Genomic DNA, 17824 nt, shown 5'->3' on the forward strand with positions numbered 1-17824 from the left:
GCAGGCTTAAATTGTCAACCACTTCCCCAATATCACCACAGAGCTGCTGGCCAGGCCAGGAGCTCAGCACAGAGTGGAGGCTGCACCAGTCACGTCCTGAGGCATCAAACCCAGCACCTACCCTTGCATTTAGGAGAGGAGACACAATGCTGATGGGGCCAGGAGCAGTCAGCTGGAACACTTCAGCTCCCCTAAAAGAGAGGAATTTATTTTCCATGGAAATTAGCAAAAAGCTTCTGTTAGCAGCAATGGGAAATAATTTAATATTGTATCTTGCAGGTAAATGAAAGTGCACACCAAAAACACAGCAGAGAAAGAAGGCTGAGCCTGCAGAGCTCAGGGGGGAGTTGGCAGGGCTGATGCTGCCTGCAGCCCCCAGCCCCAGCACTGCATCCCTCATGTGCTTCCCAGCGGGATGTGCATGTCTGCAGGAGGGGTGTGCATGCCCCACCTGGTTCTGGGTGCGCTGTCCTGTGCAGGAGTTTACTCCCAAAGGACAGGATTCTGCTCTGTGAAAAGCTTAGAGTCCACCACAGGTTGTAACCTCCTGAGAGGGTGGGCAGAATAGGAAAAGCACAGCCTCATCACCAGCAGGCAGCAGGAACCTGAGACAAACTCAGGATTTTCCTGCATTTCACCCCCAAAACACTTTTCTTTTGGCTGAGTGATACTCTGAGTTACTTGGCTGACCAAGAACACAAGGCACAGAATTCAGAGCTTTCAAAAATGTAGGTATTCTAATAAACAACCCAGAACACCTCCCTAATGTGGGAGGGAAGCATTCTGGGGATAGGTTTCCACAAAAGCAAAATATTTCCTGCAGGAGACTTCCCACCAGAGGAACAAATAAGGTTTCAGAGGCTGAAAACCTTGGGCAAGGCACACCTCACACTGTGGGCATGGTGCTCATGTCCCTCCAAGGGCACTCTCCAGCCCAGCCCTGCAGTGCAGGGTGCAGTGCACAGGTTATTGCAGGGCTCCCACACAGGTTCATGTGTCCAAGAAGAACCACACGGACCATGTCCATCTCCGTTGTTCCAGCCATGCTGTTGAGGCGCCTGTTTACTTGGGAATCATATGTTTTCTGCCCTGGTCCTCACTGTATTCAGAACAGTTACTTAGCTTCAATAAGCCCCTTGTTAAAGCCTTTTCCTTTCTGTAATCTCATCAAACTAACCAAAAGGAGTTTGTTCTGAAATAGAGTCCCATTTTGTAACCTGGCTTCCTGGAGGAGCGCTCCCCATGCTCACCCGGCCCCTCCACCACAAAAGGGCTCTGCTTGTCCTGGCGCTGACAAAACACTCCGTCTGTTTGGGTTAGTCAGCAGGGGGTTAATGAAAAGCCCGGCCCTGGGGACTCCCACCTTATCTGCAATCATGAATTTATTGAAGAATGTGTTAATGTGCTGGATTTTATTCATCAGGGGTCAGGGCTTTTCAAATTCTTCCTCCCAGCTCCCCCTCTTTCCATCCCTCCCCAGCAAGCTCACAATGCTGTTTAAACAAAGGACTCCCAACACAAAGAGCAAATTTACACAGTAAAGTTTTCTTGCAAGCCCAGAGCAGAGTCTGGAAGAATTCCAGCTTTATAAAGAGAAAAGGGGGTGGGGGGAAGAAAGGGGGAAGGGAGACAGGGGCATTTTGCAGAGGATAAAAGGAAATTGAGAAAAGTTCCCACCTCCTGAAGCTCAGCCCTGAATATTCTCCAGCAGTTAACCCCAAAGCAGGAGGATGTTTTGGCAGAACATAGCATCCCTCATAGCATTAAACTACTCAGCCTTCTTCGAGGTGGAGGCTGAAATGAGTGTTTCAATATCACATTTAGGGTGACACTTCAACAGCTCCTTTGTCTGTGCACTGCTAACAGAAACCCCTAAGAGGACACAGCAACCATTGACCAGGGCTCCTCCTCTGTTGCTTGTTTCACAGGTGTGACACAAGCATGATCTAAAAGGAAATAGGCTCAGCCATGGTGACATGGTGACACGTGTCCATGGCCAGGTGAGAACACAAAGGAGCCACAGATCCCTCCTCCCATATCCCACCACATGCTGTCCCAAGACCAGGGACCCCCAGGTCCTGTCAGAGCACCCCTGGCACCTCCCAAACCCTCTGCTACCTGCCAGTGCTGCAAATAGGCAGCCATGAATCCCCTTCCATCACCCCGAACATCATCCCCACTCCACAGCTGGAATGAAGGGATGTTGGGTTGGTTGCTTTTATTCTTTTTCACTAAAAGGTTAAGGACCCCCACCACCCTGTCCATTTTGGTTGTGCTGGTCAGAGCTCTGGGCATTAGGAAACAGGGCACAGCCCTGCACTAATGAACCAAAGATGATCTACATGGCTTTCTTCAGGTCTTGTCACCTCCACTTCCTGCACTGTCATTACTGAGCTCTGCCAACACCTCAGAAAGGAGAGCTTAGAAGAGACATCACCCCCATCCACTCCTCTGCCCTGTAGGCACAGCCTCACAGAGCTCACCTGAGCAGAGAGTTTTTAAACATATCACAAGCAAAATATAAACATTTTACAAGCAAAATATATGTGATGTTATTGGCCATAACGCCACACTGCTGGGGGAGCTCCAAATTGTCTCCCAGGCAGGAGAGTAACAACTTCAGGAATATGACCTAGGGATTTCAGAAATAGTCGGTATTAAAAGAAATCCATTATAATGGGATTCTATTTTCTAACAACTTTCTCAGCCAAAAGGATGCCATTGACTCAAACTTTCATTCCTGTGTTTATTTACCTTGTTTTTTATGGAGAGAGATGCCTTCTGCTGTACTCCCATAGCACCAGCAGCCAGCTGCAAGCAACTCAGCCAAACAGCAGGGGATGAGGGGGTTTGAACGACTCTGGATCACACACAGGAGCCCCCAGACAGCACTGCAGGAATGTTGGCCGGCACTGCAGGGGCAGAGCTGCCCAGCAGCCACACATGGTGGCCACAGAGGGGCCGAGCAGATCCCAGCACATGGGATCCAGCTGCACTGCCAATAGATTCCTGACTGCTGAACATACAACACATATTTACAGTCTTCATGAGAGGAATTCCAAAGCCTCATGCAGAAAGTAACTCAAAGGACATAATTAAATCAGTTAAATGGCTTGGGCAGAGAGATGCAGCTACAGACAGATTTCAGCTCTCAGCACAGTCACAAACCACAGGAAATGATTAGGAGAGCAAGAAGTGTAAAAGCTCCAGGACCAACCACTTGCTTTTCTTTACTTAATAAACTATAATCCATGCTTAACTCTGACACAAGCCAGGTGAGTCTCTGAGCACAGTGCCCTGGGATGAAGGCGAGTGTTTGGGATAGGCAGGCACCGTGCCAGCATCAGCAGAGGTGACATTACCAGGTGACAAGCAAAGCCAGTGTCAAGAGCAGAAATCAAAGCCCACTCAGTTGATTTTCATGTGTTAATGTGATGTGCAGTGAGCAGGGAGCTCCTGCTGCCTTTCTGGAAGCAGGAGCTTGGGGTGGAGCATAGCTGGAGCAGGAGGGGCTGCTCCAGCTGCTGGCAGAAGCAAAGGAGCCTTTGCACAGTGGGAGATCTGGGAGCCAAGAAATGGCCTCGTGTGCTGGAGGAGCTGTGTGAATCCAACCATTAACAGAGCTCGTGGGCAGTTTTACTGAACAACTAGGACAAAGGAGGAGCAGGGCTGGGGGCTTGGGGAGCTACCCCAGGGGCTGCTCCCACTGCCCAGCAGCTCCAGGCACGCTCTGGCCCCTCTGGACAAGCTCCAGTGACCAGAGGAGAGACACTGCCACAGAGAGCAGGACAGCCCCAAGATCCCATGGCAGCATCTGGGCAGAGCTGCACAGACATCTCCACCCCCCAGCAGCAAAGAGGGTACCAACAACCTCAGTGTACAGACAGGGCCACCAGCTCACATTTCCTGAGGTCATGGGCAAATTCGTACCCATCACAAGGTCCAGAACTTACCCGAATATGAGCAGTATCCATTCACTTCTTCACACCTCTGGGAAAAAGGAGTTGCTAAAAAAAAATCAACAAACCTGGTATGAAATATAGAGTAGCCACCATTAACATCATATTTATTGTTATTTAGTTGCTCAGTAAAACATATACAGATATGTACAATATGCAGGAATACAGAAGACTGCACTTTACATATTTAAAAAAAAAAAGAAAGAAAAATAACACTCAATTTCATGAGCTATCGTCACAGTCTTCCAACCAAGCATTTAGGAAATGAATTTAACAAGAATTAAAAAAAAAAAAAAAAAAAAAAAAAAAGATTACAGGATTGCCTAACACACAGCAGAGTCAAGTTTTCATATTTTACATGTGCAATAACATTTTTCAGAAGAGTTTGCTAATGCAGTACGGATTACCAGTGTTTTGAGGTTTCTTTTTTTTTCTTTTCCATGAACCAAATTTAGTACAAAGAAATAATATCCTTTTGCTTAAGGCTGTTTTAAAGCTGTAATATTCTTGGGTAGTGAATAGTGATAAAGTTATAACTGCCGGAAATCAGAACCTGCAGTTTCATCAGTCAGAACCTATGAGCGGATGGACTCAAAGCAACAATTTTAATAGAGAATTTCTAAGACAAAATTAGACTATTTCCTCCATTAGCCTTAAGCATTAAAGAAGAAACAATTCTACAAAAAATGGGTTATGCTCTTACACACCATCCCTTGAACAGCTGTGAATCCAGTAGCTGACAAAACCTTACACTGCAGCTTAACAAAAATAAGTCAAATGTACCAGTTTGATTTCTGTTGTCCAACCCACCCACCCAGTGCCCATCCCACTGCTGCTCACCTCATCCCTTCCACCTCCCAAAACTGGAACTTTTTGCCTTGGTGCCTGGAAGTCCAGCCCCAGAGTGCCCATGGGGACCACAGGACCTGCACACCTCCCCAGGTGATCCAGGTGACAGAATTCTGGTGCTCATCCCCTTCCACCCTCAGACACTGTGAAAACCTTAACTAAGCAACAAGCCTAAAGCCCCTTTACTGATGCTCAAACAGCAGAGAGCAAGTAACCCCAAGAGAATGTGATCTGGAGAAAATCTGCAGGAGTATTTAATAAATGAGGCCTATTCTGTCCTTTTTTGGCAAAGAGGTATTTGATCGCTCCTCCCAATTGAAATGCAAAGGAAATTTTGCTTGGTTTGCTACGACACTGTAAACTGCAGACCAAGCACAGGGTTTTTTAGGGAACACAGAGGGAGCCAGGGCACAGGGCCAGGAGATGGGAAATGTCCTGGCTCCCCCAGCCCAGCCAGCCAGGGAGAATCCCCAGGGCAAAAGGCAAAGCCACACTGTAGCTGCTGTTCCCAATCCAAGGCAGATTGTGCATCCTGCCACCCCTCTTTGCCTTCGTGTCCAACTGTCTCCATCTGGAAGCCATGTAGGACACACAGGGGAGGTTTCTCCCAGGCATTTGGGGAACATGTATCTGATAAAATTCTCCCCGTTGACCCAACCTGGCCCCTGAAGGAGGTGAGCCTCGGGCATGGGGCTCTGCAGCAAGCAGAGGTCAGACGTCAGTACAGCTCAGCCCTGCCACTGTTCCCTCAGTCTCTTGCTGCTGTCTGTGCCTCAGTTTCCCTCTCCACAAGAGTGCAACTTACCTCTTCCACAACTGGCTTTTACCTACAGCTCCCAAACATGTTTCAGTTGGAATATCATTATTTAGAAAATAATGTGTCAGGCCATGCTGACACTTTATATGTGTAAAAAAAACTGATCAGTGCATTCAGTGTAAAATCAATGGAGAAAATGGGTACAATGAAATTACTGCAGGTGCCACCAGCACTGTGAGAAAGCTTGAACCTGGTATATGCTTGAACCTTGTATATGCTGTCAGTACCACATCCCCAGGTGATGAGCAGGACATGATGCTTGTCCTGGTCAGAACACAGAATTTCTGTTCTGATCTTTGGCAAAAAAGCAACAAAACCCTAAAAGCACAGGTTTGGTTGGTTCTGGCTAACAGCTGCCTCAAGCAGAGCTTCTTCAATCAAGATCAGACAGGAGGTCAGCAGGAGGACTGTGTGTGACTGTATGATTCAGGTAAACTCCAGCACACAGCCAGCCACTGCCTCACCTCCTCCCACTCTGACAGTCCCAACCCTGCACTGCACCCACTGCCCAGGGCAGAGCCAGGGGTGGCCAAGTGCCACAACACCCAGGCCTCCACCCTGCACAGCTCAGCACTGGAGACACAGCCCCTGGCCTCAGGACACCTCCGCACCTCACAGGATTCCACTGATTTTAAAGGAATTGCTTACGCTCTGCATTTCCATAAGCAAGTGAAAAAGCAAGTTCCAAGTGGATGAGAACAACACTCCAGGAGAGAAGTGCAAGCTGCTGAGAATGAGCCAGCAGAACTGGGTGCTGAGACCAAGCCACCACAGCTCCACTCAAACAGGGATTTCTCTTTAAAAGCATCTGAACTCGGTGTTCCCTGACAGGTTCCTTCCCGTGGCACAGGGTGTGCATCCCTGACCTCAGGAAGCCTGAAAAACCTGTTCTCTTCAGTGCAGCAGGAAAAACTAAAAACAAAACACAAGGCAAGGAACTGCACTCTGAGCAGGAATGCCACCAGACAATGAACTTGGCCGAAATTTTCAGCTGTGAGTGATGGAACTCAGTGACTGCTGCCACCCCAGGGCCCCCCACAGCAGCACACGTGCTCTGCTGACAGGATTTAAAATCAAACACATACTTAGGTAAGCCAGGACTTGAGGAATCACAGGCAAAGAGGCACCTTCTGTAAGGGGACTGACAGTGATTGCTAGGAGATACTTTAGTGGGGATGGTGACATTTTATTGCAGGTGCAGGAGGAGCCTGCACTCCTGGTTGCACACCCTGACAGAGGTACAAACCATCCCAGCTTTTTGATCCAAACCAAGTGGGTGTGAGGCAGCTTCACAGCCAGTTGCTTCAGGATGGGCAAAAATCCTCATCCTCATGGAAGCTCCAGCTTTAATACAAAGTAAAATAATATTGAAAACCAAGATTAAAAACTATCCAAATTTATCCAAAGTCAATTCATTGACCAGACCCATAAATCAATCCATGCATGGTTAATAAGAGCACATTCAAATCACATTTCCAAACACTGTGAGTCTCTCTGAAGCCACATATGACTGAGAGTGAGAATTCCAGACCACCCTTGGCTTTTTAGGCAGAATTTCCTCTCCCTTGGTGTCTACCAAGAATATTACCTCAAAATAATTAAAGACCCAGCACAATCATCAAAGATAACATATAAAGCAGTCTTCAACTCTGTCCCTTCAGCAGGGACACATTTGTGAAATCATGAATAAATAACCCTAGAGAGGCCAACCTTTATTTCACAACCAAAACAAACCCTCTAGTGGTGTTCCTGAGCTCCAGGAGCTGTGGGAGGCGAGCTGCAGGCATGGGGCAGGACAGGGCCACTCCTGGGCACAGGGACACACAAATCATGGACAGTGTGACATAAAACCACTGGAGAATCAGCCCATCGTGTCAGCTGTGGCTTTATCTGGTTTGCTTCCAACTTTCATTTTGAATGAGCATTATCTAGCCCAAGCAGGAAAATATGGCTTTCCTTTTATTGTGTGCATCCAGCAACGCTGTTCTTCAGTGTGTGACAGAAATGGGGCCTTGAATGAGTTTGGGGGACTCTGACACCAGGTCTCCCTGCCCTGGCAGATTAGGAAATGCCACCCCTGGGCACACAGCCCTGTGCATCTTCCAATATGGGCCATCCCTAACCCCTACCATGGCACTGAGACCTGTTGTGACAGGGGCTGGGGCACCCCCAGGCAAGTGCAGGGGACACTGGACCTGTTGCCAATCAACAGCATCTTTCTGCACTTTAAAATGGGCAAAAAGTAGGCAGGGTGCAGGGGATTTTCTTCTCCATTATCAATAAAGTGGGAAATGCAGGAGCACCATCAGGCCCAGGCAAGCAAGAAGGAGCCTGGGCCTTTGGAGGAAGAGATAATGACTATAAAACTTATTTAGAAAAACCTCTCCATACCTTCCCTGCTGTGCCTGAACCAGCCCATTCATGACAGAGCCCCATCCCAGGGTACACACAGGAAGGAACATTGTGGCCTCACCAGGAGGCACAGAGCAAAACAGGGCTGATATCAGAGACTCATTCTCTCAGGAAAGGGCAGGTCCATGCCTGAACATTCAACAGAGCATCAACTGCTTGGTTGGTATGAGACTGGCAAAGGCTGGGTGTCACTGTAACATATGATTTAATGCTGACCATTTCGCTTTCACTGGTGTTTATTCCTGAACTGCTGCTCCTCAGGATCACCATCCTAGTAAGCACTGAACAAAGCAAAACAAAACAAAACAAAACAAAAAAAAAAAGAAAAGAAAAAAAGAAAACCAAAGCAAATGAGGAAGAAAAGGAGGAGGAGGAAGAAGAGGAGAATCTTTGTCTTATTATGACATACGTGACTTGGACACACACTGAGATGAAAAAGGAAAAGGCCTCATCTATAAATGTATGCCAAGGTTACAGAATAATGGGAAAAAGTGGTCTAGCAGGAAAATCTTAAGCAAAAGTGTGCTAACTGCAGAAGGGTTAACACTGGTAACATACTGTGGCAGAAGATTAAAAAAAAGTTGAGGTTTACTTTAAATTAACCCTTTCCAGTCCATATGCCACTAAGCAGGTACCAACCTAGAAAAATAGTCCACCTAGCAGTAGCGGCCCTTTGAAATTAAAAAAAAAAAAAAGAAAAAAAAATAATAATTCCTTTTGTTCAAGTCAGGGCAGCCACAAAAGTCCCGAATCTGTTGGAGATGTCCGAGTGCAGGGACCTCCACGTCGGCACCGCAGTCCGGCCCTTGGCCTCGCCCACGTCGTCCGTGCAGTGCACCGAGAGGCACTGCAGGTGCGCGCCCGTCTGCGCCGCCGCCGCCGCCGTCTTGCTCGGGGGAAGGTCGTGGGCTGCAAAGGGTACACAGAGAGAGGTTAGGAGAGACCTGTGATGTGCAACCCCATCAAACTCACAGCCTGCGACCCCAGCGACTCACAGCCTGCGACCCCAGCGACTCACAGCCTGCCTGCGGTGTTGCTACACCCTCTCCCCACCGGCCGCCCCCCTCTCCTGCATCTCCGAGTCACCACCAAAGGTATGGCTCTGCCTGCCCAGCCTGAAGTGAGATCTTGTTCACCAGGCCAGAAGAACACCCAGCACCTGAGAGAAACCAGCGATGTGTCTGAATGGACCTGGGACTGATGAGTGTGTCCTAGACCGCAGCACAATTGGGAACTTTCCCTCTCCGCTGGAAATGGATGATGAAACATCACCAAGCAGGAAGCCAGCCCCAAACCCTCCGTGCCCTCGTGGTCAGCCCCAGCATCAGTCTCCCTCTTCCCCTCTTAAAGGAGCACTGTGATAACATTTTTCTTAAAATTCGTTCATTTTAGGACTTTGTATGATCTTTAGCTATCATTAGTTTCTGTTAACCACAGAAATGTAAGACATTAACTGAAACATCCTAAACAATGTCCCTAAGCCTTTTTCCTCCAGCTTTTACAGTTCATGTGAAGAGTAGCTAAAATGGGTAGAACATGACAAAGATGCCAAAAACCAGCTGTAAATGTTTAACATCTCAGGACTTTTCCTCCCATCACCTTTCTCCTGCTCCACAAAGCCAAGCAGTGTAGGGATACCACATTTCATGGGGCAACTCATATTACTTTCACTGAACCTCCTGCTATACCAGACACAACACTAGAACTGAACAGCTTGTTACACAATCACAATAATATTAAAAAATAATGTTAAACTAGCCTGGAAGTCCCTGGTTTAAACTGGGAAAGGCTTTCAATGCTTGATTATCACAGGATGTCAGAGATGCTCATATCTAAAACAGCATAACACCACCAACACAGGAACTACCAAGAATCTGAGGATGTGATGCCATCAATGCTGGGGAGAAGGAATCAGGCTCCAGAGCAGCACTGCTGCCTGCTCAGTCCTGCTCTGGGTTAGTGCTGCAATGTGCAAAATCCCCACAGAGCTCCACTGCACACCTCAGTTGGGCCCTGTGCTTGCTTTTCTCCAGGCACCCTCCTGTGCTGCTCCAGTCGAGGATCCAGCAGCAGCAGCAGGGCAAAGGTGCTCACAATATCTATAACCAAATGGATTCCAGCTCCCTGCAGCTGGTGTTGGGTGGTTTTAGTCAGTTTTAATAAATAGGCAGCACTGAGGGGCTCAGCAGAAGCATGGAGCGGAGGCTGCTGTGTGATACCCAAAGTTCCAGCAGGCAAAGAGGTGCTGGCACAGATCCCTTCCCAGCACATGGAGCTTCTGCTCTTCTTTCCTGTCACCCCTGAGTCCTACAGCTTTGGGAAAATCACAGGGCAGGGCAAAAACCCCAGACTCCCTGAATAACCACCATTTGATCAGGTGTTCAATTAAACTTACTGTCTAGAATGCAAGTATACCTAAGACATTTTTTATTTATAAAATAGTCAAAGCTCAGATGGGATTGTGCAGAAAATTGTGAACAGGAAATGTTTTCCTTACTTGTATTTGCTCACAAGACACGCAGTACCCACTGTTTTTATTCTTAGGTCTCCCTGACTGCACAGGACATGCTGGGCTCGGCACAGGAAGAGCCAGCGCCTCGAGATTAGTCCTTGTGACAGCGGCTCTCTTCCTCTCCTGCACAGAAAGAGGAAAGAGTCCCACAGCTGAACTGCTGCCACAAGGGGCCCAGGGGTCCCAGCAGTGCTTCTACAAGGGCTGCAGGAGACCCCCAACAGCCAAGGCAGAGGTGGCACATTCCCAGGCTGGGATCGCAGCCAGAGCTCCCCTGCACCAGCTGTGCACCCCAACACCTACAACAGAGCTGCTTCTCAGCAACAACTACATAAACAAGTTCATGTGCCACAAGGAATTAGAGAATAAAAAATTAGGCTTATTTGTTTGTAAATCGGCAAATTCTTTCTAAGCCATTTGCTGTGAATAAAATCCATAAGCAAACTATTGATAAAGAAATCAAAACAAAATCTGTCCCACATAGATGAACAAGATTCCTTGGCTTGAGAGGAAAACCCAAGTAAAAGAGGTGAGCAGGAACTCACCTCAGTTTGCAAAGCCAATAGTGACTGACACTGTCCACACAAGCCTTGCTCACCATGGGACACCACTGTGGGAGCTCCAGCTCTCCTGTCTGTCCTTAACAAGCACAGAAAGTGACGTATTCAAATCCAAAACAAAGAGAGCTCCCAGCAAAGCTTGCACTGGCACAAGAATTCTCAAAGCCAATCTGGATGGAAATTTTCAGTGCAATTTACTTTTTTCCAGTATTTCTGTCTTGACAAAAGCATGATGCTTTCCAGGAAAAAAAACCTTTGCAGCAAAAAATTAAAGTTGTGCTGATCCACCTGGTGAGAATTATGTTCTTAAGCATGAGGTACTGCCTGATGCTTGTCCAGAACAGTAACTCTCCCAGCAGACCTATTTCACCAGCCATCCTGTCTGCCTCCTCCCTCACAGCCACACTGTCCTGGCACTCCCCAGGCACAGTGTCCACAGTCCTGAGCATGGACGTGACTCGGCACGTTAAAATTAGTCAGGTAATGCAAGATGGTGTCACCACATCATTGCCTCACAGCTGCCAAGTTCCAGATAAATCATTGTCAGTCACAAAGTAGCTCACTGAAAGCAGGGAATTTTCAAACAAATTACCTTTAAACTGCACAACTGCCTGTATTAGAAACTCCTGCAAGAAATTTGTGTTATTAAAAAAAGCAGTACACTTCTAATAAGGGCCATCCTCCACACCCAAGATTTCGAGATGGTCTGGGTGGAGACTTCCCCTCCAAGCCAAAGGACATGACACAGAAACCGGGACTGACAAAAGCACAACCACCCTGCACAAAGGACAGCATGTGCCACTTGGAAACAGCAAATGCTGAAGCAGAGGTAAGAAATCAAACATCATCTATAAGCTCATGTCATGTTCATGTGAAAGGCATGAAACTCAAAGCAGTGAAGTGACCAAAGACCAAGAGAAGTCTGGAAAATACTCTCCCATGGTGGTGTCCTTTCCCAGTGCTGTTGGTGATGCTGCGGTGGTCTCAAGAGCCAGTTTGCTTTTAGGCAAGAGCTTCTGACCAAGCTTTACCCAGCCAAACACATTCCAGCCATTCAGCCCCAGACAAACAGCGAGAAGAGAGTGCCCAGACAGGCTCCTCAGCCTCCCTCCAGGCCCGACCCTCTGCTCTGACCTTGCACATTTGGGAAGCTGCTCTTTCGTTCTGCTCTACTTTGCAAAGGCACACAGCCTTCAAAAAGAAAAGGTTGCTGTTTGTTTGTTTGTTTGTTTGTTTACACAGCATTAATGGCAGCGTGGTGACTAACCCAGGAGCCTGGCCAGCAGCGTTGGAGCCTGCAGCTGGGACACAGGAAGAGAACCAGGAGTTCTGCACCACAAAAAAATTCAATACACACACTGCAGACTGCTTTTGCATATCATCTCAGAAAAAACACATTTCTTTAGTGAGGTTAGACCCTGGCATTCACCTTACTCTGCAGACAGCATGTGTACACACCTTCAGTCCCCTCCAGCTTCCTTCTCCCTTTTTTGTGAGACCCTGAGCAGTTAAGCTGCTCAATATAAAGCCTCTTTTGTCATGTAGCATCTTCTTATGCATTATGAAAACACAAACTTGTTCTCTTTACTGTGACAACCCCACTGAGCACTGTGCAAACCCAGAGGTGTCCCAGTTTTTAAGTAAAGTAATCCCATTAAAAACAAGTTCACCTGCACAGCTACCACACATTGAGTGCATCTTCTTGTCAGAGAGGAGGCTAATTGAGGGAGGGCTGGTGTAGCCAAGGCAACTGCAGATGCTATGCTGAGACACCAGGATCTGATGCTGCTCTTCAGGTGCTGCTTCTGCCATCCTTCTCATTTTTACCAAAACCACCACCAACAAAAGGACGGAAAGCAGCGAGACACAGGAGCGAGAGCACAGACACAGTCTGGTAGGGGTCTGGTTGGGAGTGGGTTCCACTCCACATTTCAGCGCTCCTTGGAGATTGAAGTGACAAACAGGAGGTGAAGATCCCTCGCACGGCTCCTTGCCGCAGGGCTCATCCCTTACACTGGCTCACCGCTGTGACACGGCTGCGCTGCCCAGGGTCCGGCTGCCCGGCTCAGCACGGCCCCGCCGCCGCCCTCGATGGCCAGCCGAGCGTGAAGGCCCTGCACTGCTACTCATCTTGTTAAGGCTGAATCGCAGGATTTGGCCAATAACACGATATTCCCTGGTCAGAGATCTGCTTCCCCTCGACCATCTGATAACCACTCTTAAAGGACGCGTTAATGGGCTTCCCTTCACTCCCTGCCCGTTAAGCAGAGGCCAAGCTACCATAAGAGGGAATAGATTTGAGTAATGATCCCTTATGAGGCAGCAAACCTACATATAGTGTTTAAAATTATTCCCTTAGGACAAGATGTTTTTCACCAAATCTCCCACATGACAGTTTGACATATTGGTTCAGGCACATAGCTCTGCATTTGTACACAGCACAGAAGCATCTCTTTTCAGTTTTTGAGAAAAATAAGGTCTGAAAACATTTCATGTTTCCCTGGACACTGGACCTAGTCTCCACAGATTAATTTATTCCTGAAATTGTATTTTTAAAATTTTATTTTTAAACACAACTAGTTCATTTGTGTTGGTAAACAAATGAGCAATCTCCTTCCTCACCTCTGCAGCACTGACGAAGTCCTTGACAAAGGCATTTTCTTGACCCTGGAATACAAGGAGGCAAGAGCTTGCATTTGCTCCTAGACACAAACATGGCACCTGCTTACACCATAAACCTGCATGGCTTTCAGGTGTCTTCACCCCTGACAATCTGTGTCTGCTGTGGGCTGGATGTCTCTGCTGTTCCCAATGCTTGCAGGGCACAGACTCCCTCTGAGCCCGGACTGGCAGCACCCAGCTCTGCTAGCACCCAAGGAAAAGCCCCAACTACCCATTATTAGAACATTCCTCTTAATTTGATTTTACTTCTTCATTTATTCTGTGTAATCCCTGCTCATAAGACACTTAAAGGTGCTGCTCTCCCCTGCTGCTCCCTGCTCTGTATGCACAGAATTCAGTGCTGGTGGTTAAGGTGAGCAGCTGATGCCAAGGACTCACTCAGCGGAAATGGGGACAGGTGACTCCTCACACTGCTGACCAGAAGCACTCAGCAGAGACACCCCAGCTCCAGGGTATGGGCCACATTTCACTCCATGACATTTCAAGAAGCCATTTGGCTTGGTCAGCCCCTCAATTTATTGTCAAGGCCCAGCCAGCTGAGCGCTCTCTGAGAGCCTTTCTCACGGAAGGAGGAAGGGCTCTTCATCAAACATGCGTGCACAGAGCTGAGCACCCTCCCACAGCACTCGTATATCCTGCAAACCAGGATTAAAGCTCTGACTTTGCTGCAATACAGACAAGACTCACCCAAAGGCATGGCACACCCAGGCTAACACACAGTCTGTTCACCCCTAATGCTGCTTGCTGCCCACCCCTTCATCAGCCCATCAGCTCTGGCAGCATCCTCTGGTCCTCACAGGCCCTTCCTCCACAGACAGCTTGATTAATTGGAGGTGCCTGAGGCTCTAAAGGGAGCGTGTATGAGCCCGTGCTACAGAGATGTTTATTTTGTTTTCAGTGGTCTCCAAGCTGGCATGGGGCTCCATCAGAGCTCGCTGCTTGCACAGAATTCAGATAACAGGAGACACATAGTGCTTGCTGCAAATACATATTTTTCTTTTTTCTCCCTTGACCTCTTTTCCTGCTCCTGTTTTCACCAGGAGCAATGGAAGGATGTGCACGCCACGACAGGGAGGCTGCCCAAACCCACGGCAGCGTTAAGAGTTTGCTGTCAGGCTGTAGGATTACAGTCAGACTGTGAGCCACATGCTCACACAAAGAAACAGAAGAAACTGGTGAAAAAAAACGTGAAGTAGGAAAAATGCTAACCCTATCAATGGAAAAGGCAGCACTCATCTTACATGTAGCATGACCTTGAAGACACAGAATGAAGGATGTGTGGATGAGGACAATGACATTGCTATTGTAAAATCCACTGTGGCAGGAGGAGACAAGAGATGGGGAGCTCATTGCTCCCCACCTTGCTGCCACTGCCCTGCAGGAGAGCAACACACCACCATGGCTCCACAGGCAAGTGTGAAACTGCCTACACCTATTTATTTTTCTGGAGGCTACTGTTAAATCACTGCTTTCCAGCTCTGTGACTCTCCAAGAAGAAAGGCAAGCTCTGCATCCCCGGAGAAGCCAGAAGCTCCAGGCCTTGGGACAGCACCAGCTCCTGTACCTTTCTAGGTGGCCACAGGGACAACGGACTGTTTCTAACTCATATCCTTCCTCTCTTTTGGCTACCTTCAGTTCCTCTTTTCAGTTTAACACACTGACTTCTCAGGCTGGCTTCCCTGCAAAACACAAACCACAGAGTGGGTTCTGCCTACCCCCCTGGTGAAGTGGCTGATGTTGGGGTTTGGTTCTCACAGAACAAAAGACCATTCTGGCAAACCAGGTCCCACCCCAGCTGCAGTGCTGCTGTTTGCCAGGCTGGTCATGCCCACCCTATGCAGGTGAACAACTGCTTGTCTGTGACAGCCATGGAAAGCTGAGCCTCCAACCAGGGCCTAACCCAACCACACAGCTCCAAACTGCTAGTCAGCTTTGATGCCATCACCCACACTGTGCTCTCCTCAGCTCTGCACAGTGTGAGAACTGTGACAAGGAAAACTGGCATTAAAAATCAAACCAACTGCCAAAACAGTCAGATAATGTCTGGACACTTCCAACAGAAAATAAACGTGAGTCCAGCAACTGCAGCCCCTTCCAGCACAGCTGACCCAACACTCACAACATCCATATGCTGCCATCCAACACCAGTGAAACCTCAGGGAGCTCCAAGTTATTTTCCAGGGCCTGTTGTTCTTCCCCCTCAAAAAATCCAAACACTTCTGCTCATCTCTGAAAGGAGTGAACTGCCTAAGCCCCAGCCACCAGCTCCATCACCCTCACACTCAAACCTGGCACTGGAAGAGGCTACAACAATTATTCTCTAACAATTATTATTATTCTCTCGCATAACCCCTCCTTCCGAAGGGCGGTGGCTGTCTCAGACACGGCCCTGCCTCTGAATCCAGCCCCCATGTGAAGAGCTCCTCCATGGCAGGAAAGAATACTGGCTGACAGATCCTGTGTTTCCATGCTGCTGGCATACATCACCTGCTTGCACTAACTAAATGCTCTGAGCCTATTTTCACCAAGAATGACAAATGACACATCCGTGATGAGTAAGGAAATGCTGGGTTTTGCTTTCAAATTTATTTCATATGTACGCAAACTGTCACATGACAGTTTTACACACAGCTCCAGCCCATTCAAAAGCCATCTCTTGACTGCCAGAACGCACAAGCAAACAAAAGATTTTCAATAAAATCCAAAGTGGAATTTTCTGATTTCACAGAAGTCATATGAAACCATTCAGTAAGTTCTCACTTAAACAAAACCAGTTCTGGACACTGTCTAGTATTATTTCAGGACAAGCCAAAATAGAAAAAAGATGCTACTTAAATGTTCTGCATTAAATCACCACCTGGACATTCCAAAAATAAGGTGAAATGCCAACTTCCACTAGCAAGGGAAGGGGTGTACCAATGGATTTCTAAAGGCAGTGAATAGTTCATGATTATGCACAGAGCAAACTGAAAGAGAAACACATAAATTCCCGTGCTCCATCAGATTTGTGCAAGAGCTTTCACGCAATTGTGGGGGGGAAAATAGACATTACAGTAATAAGTAGGATATTTAAGCCCTACAGATCATATATGGAAAACTATTTTCCTTGAGTGAAAACAGAATTAAAGATGAAGATTCCCTTCAAAGAACTTTGTTTGTAGTCATTTAGTTTCAGGATGCAAATTAAATGAGCACTTGTTAGCCAAGCAAAAGAAGGGAATTAGCTCTGAAATATTTTCAGTCTCTCAGCCAAAGACTTCTAGGTGTTCTGTCACATTGCTCCCCAAGAGCTCCCCTCTGTTCTCACATCCCAAAGTCTGATCTGCACCCAGCCTGGCTGCCAGGGCTGGGCCAGGGATCTGCTTGGTCCCTCTGTCTCCTCCCTGGCTCTGCCCCATCTATAACTCACAATTACGAGAGCCCGTAACACAAAACTGCCACAGGCAAAGTCAATCTCTCCCAGGGGCCTCACACATCTGAGGCTCCTGCACACCAAGAAACGGTGATCATGTGCAGTAATGCTTGGGGTTAAACCACACAAGTTCAAGGATATCCCTGAAAACACAGTGGGAGTTTACCAAAGGCTAACATTAGTGAGAAGAACCAGCATCAAGGATCGTTAGCTCTTTTATGCCATTTATTTATAGCCTACCTTGAAACATCCCATTTCTCTTTAGGACACCTCCAGCTGAAGTTTGGTGTCTCAGGGGTGAATGAGGAGACTTTGGGAAACAGCGATCATGAAAACAAAAGGTGCTCAAGCAATTTTACCACTCACACATCAGGAGAGAAGAATCAAGAATTTTACCACTTACACTTTCAAGAGGAAAGGAAGACCAGAGACCTCAGGTCAAAGCTGGCACCTGCAGAGACACAGTTCAGAGATGGACAGAAGAGGCTGAACAGGGCTCTAAGCACCTGGCCTAGTGGAAGGTGTCCCTGCCCATGGCAGGGTGTGGAACAAGATGAGTTTTAAGGTCTCTTCCTGCCCAAACCATTTTGTGATGCTATGGGTCACTCCCTGCACTGTGCT

General features: G+C 47.7%; 1 protein-coding gene across 1 annotated transcript in view; it reads right to left on the reverse strand.

Moving 5' to 3' along the window:
• Positions 1 to 4040: 4040 nt before the first annotated feature.
• Positions 4041 to 17824, reverse strand: part of MN1 (MN1 proto-oncogene, transcriptional regulator) — a 34311-nt gene continuing 20527 nt past the window's right edge. The window contains exon 2 of the mRNA XM_064726827.1: positions 4041 to 8946. Within this exon, the coding sequence (XP_064582897.1) occupies positions 8759 to 8946 (188 nt within the window). The 3' untranslated portion in view covers positions 4041 to 8758. The remainder of the gene's footprint in view (positions 8947 to 17824) is intronic.

Source organism: Zonotrichia leucophrys, chromosome 15 (genome assembly GCF_028769735.1).
Source record: "Zonotrichia leucophrys gambelii isolate GWCS_2022_RI chromosome 15, RI_Zleu_2.0, whole genome shotgun sequence".
NCBI lineage: Eukaryota > Metazoa > Chordata > Aves > Passeriformes > Passerellidae > Zonotrichia > Zonotrichia leucophrys.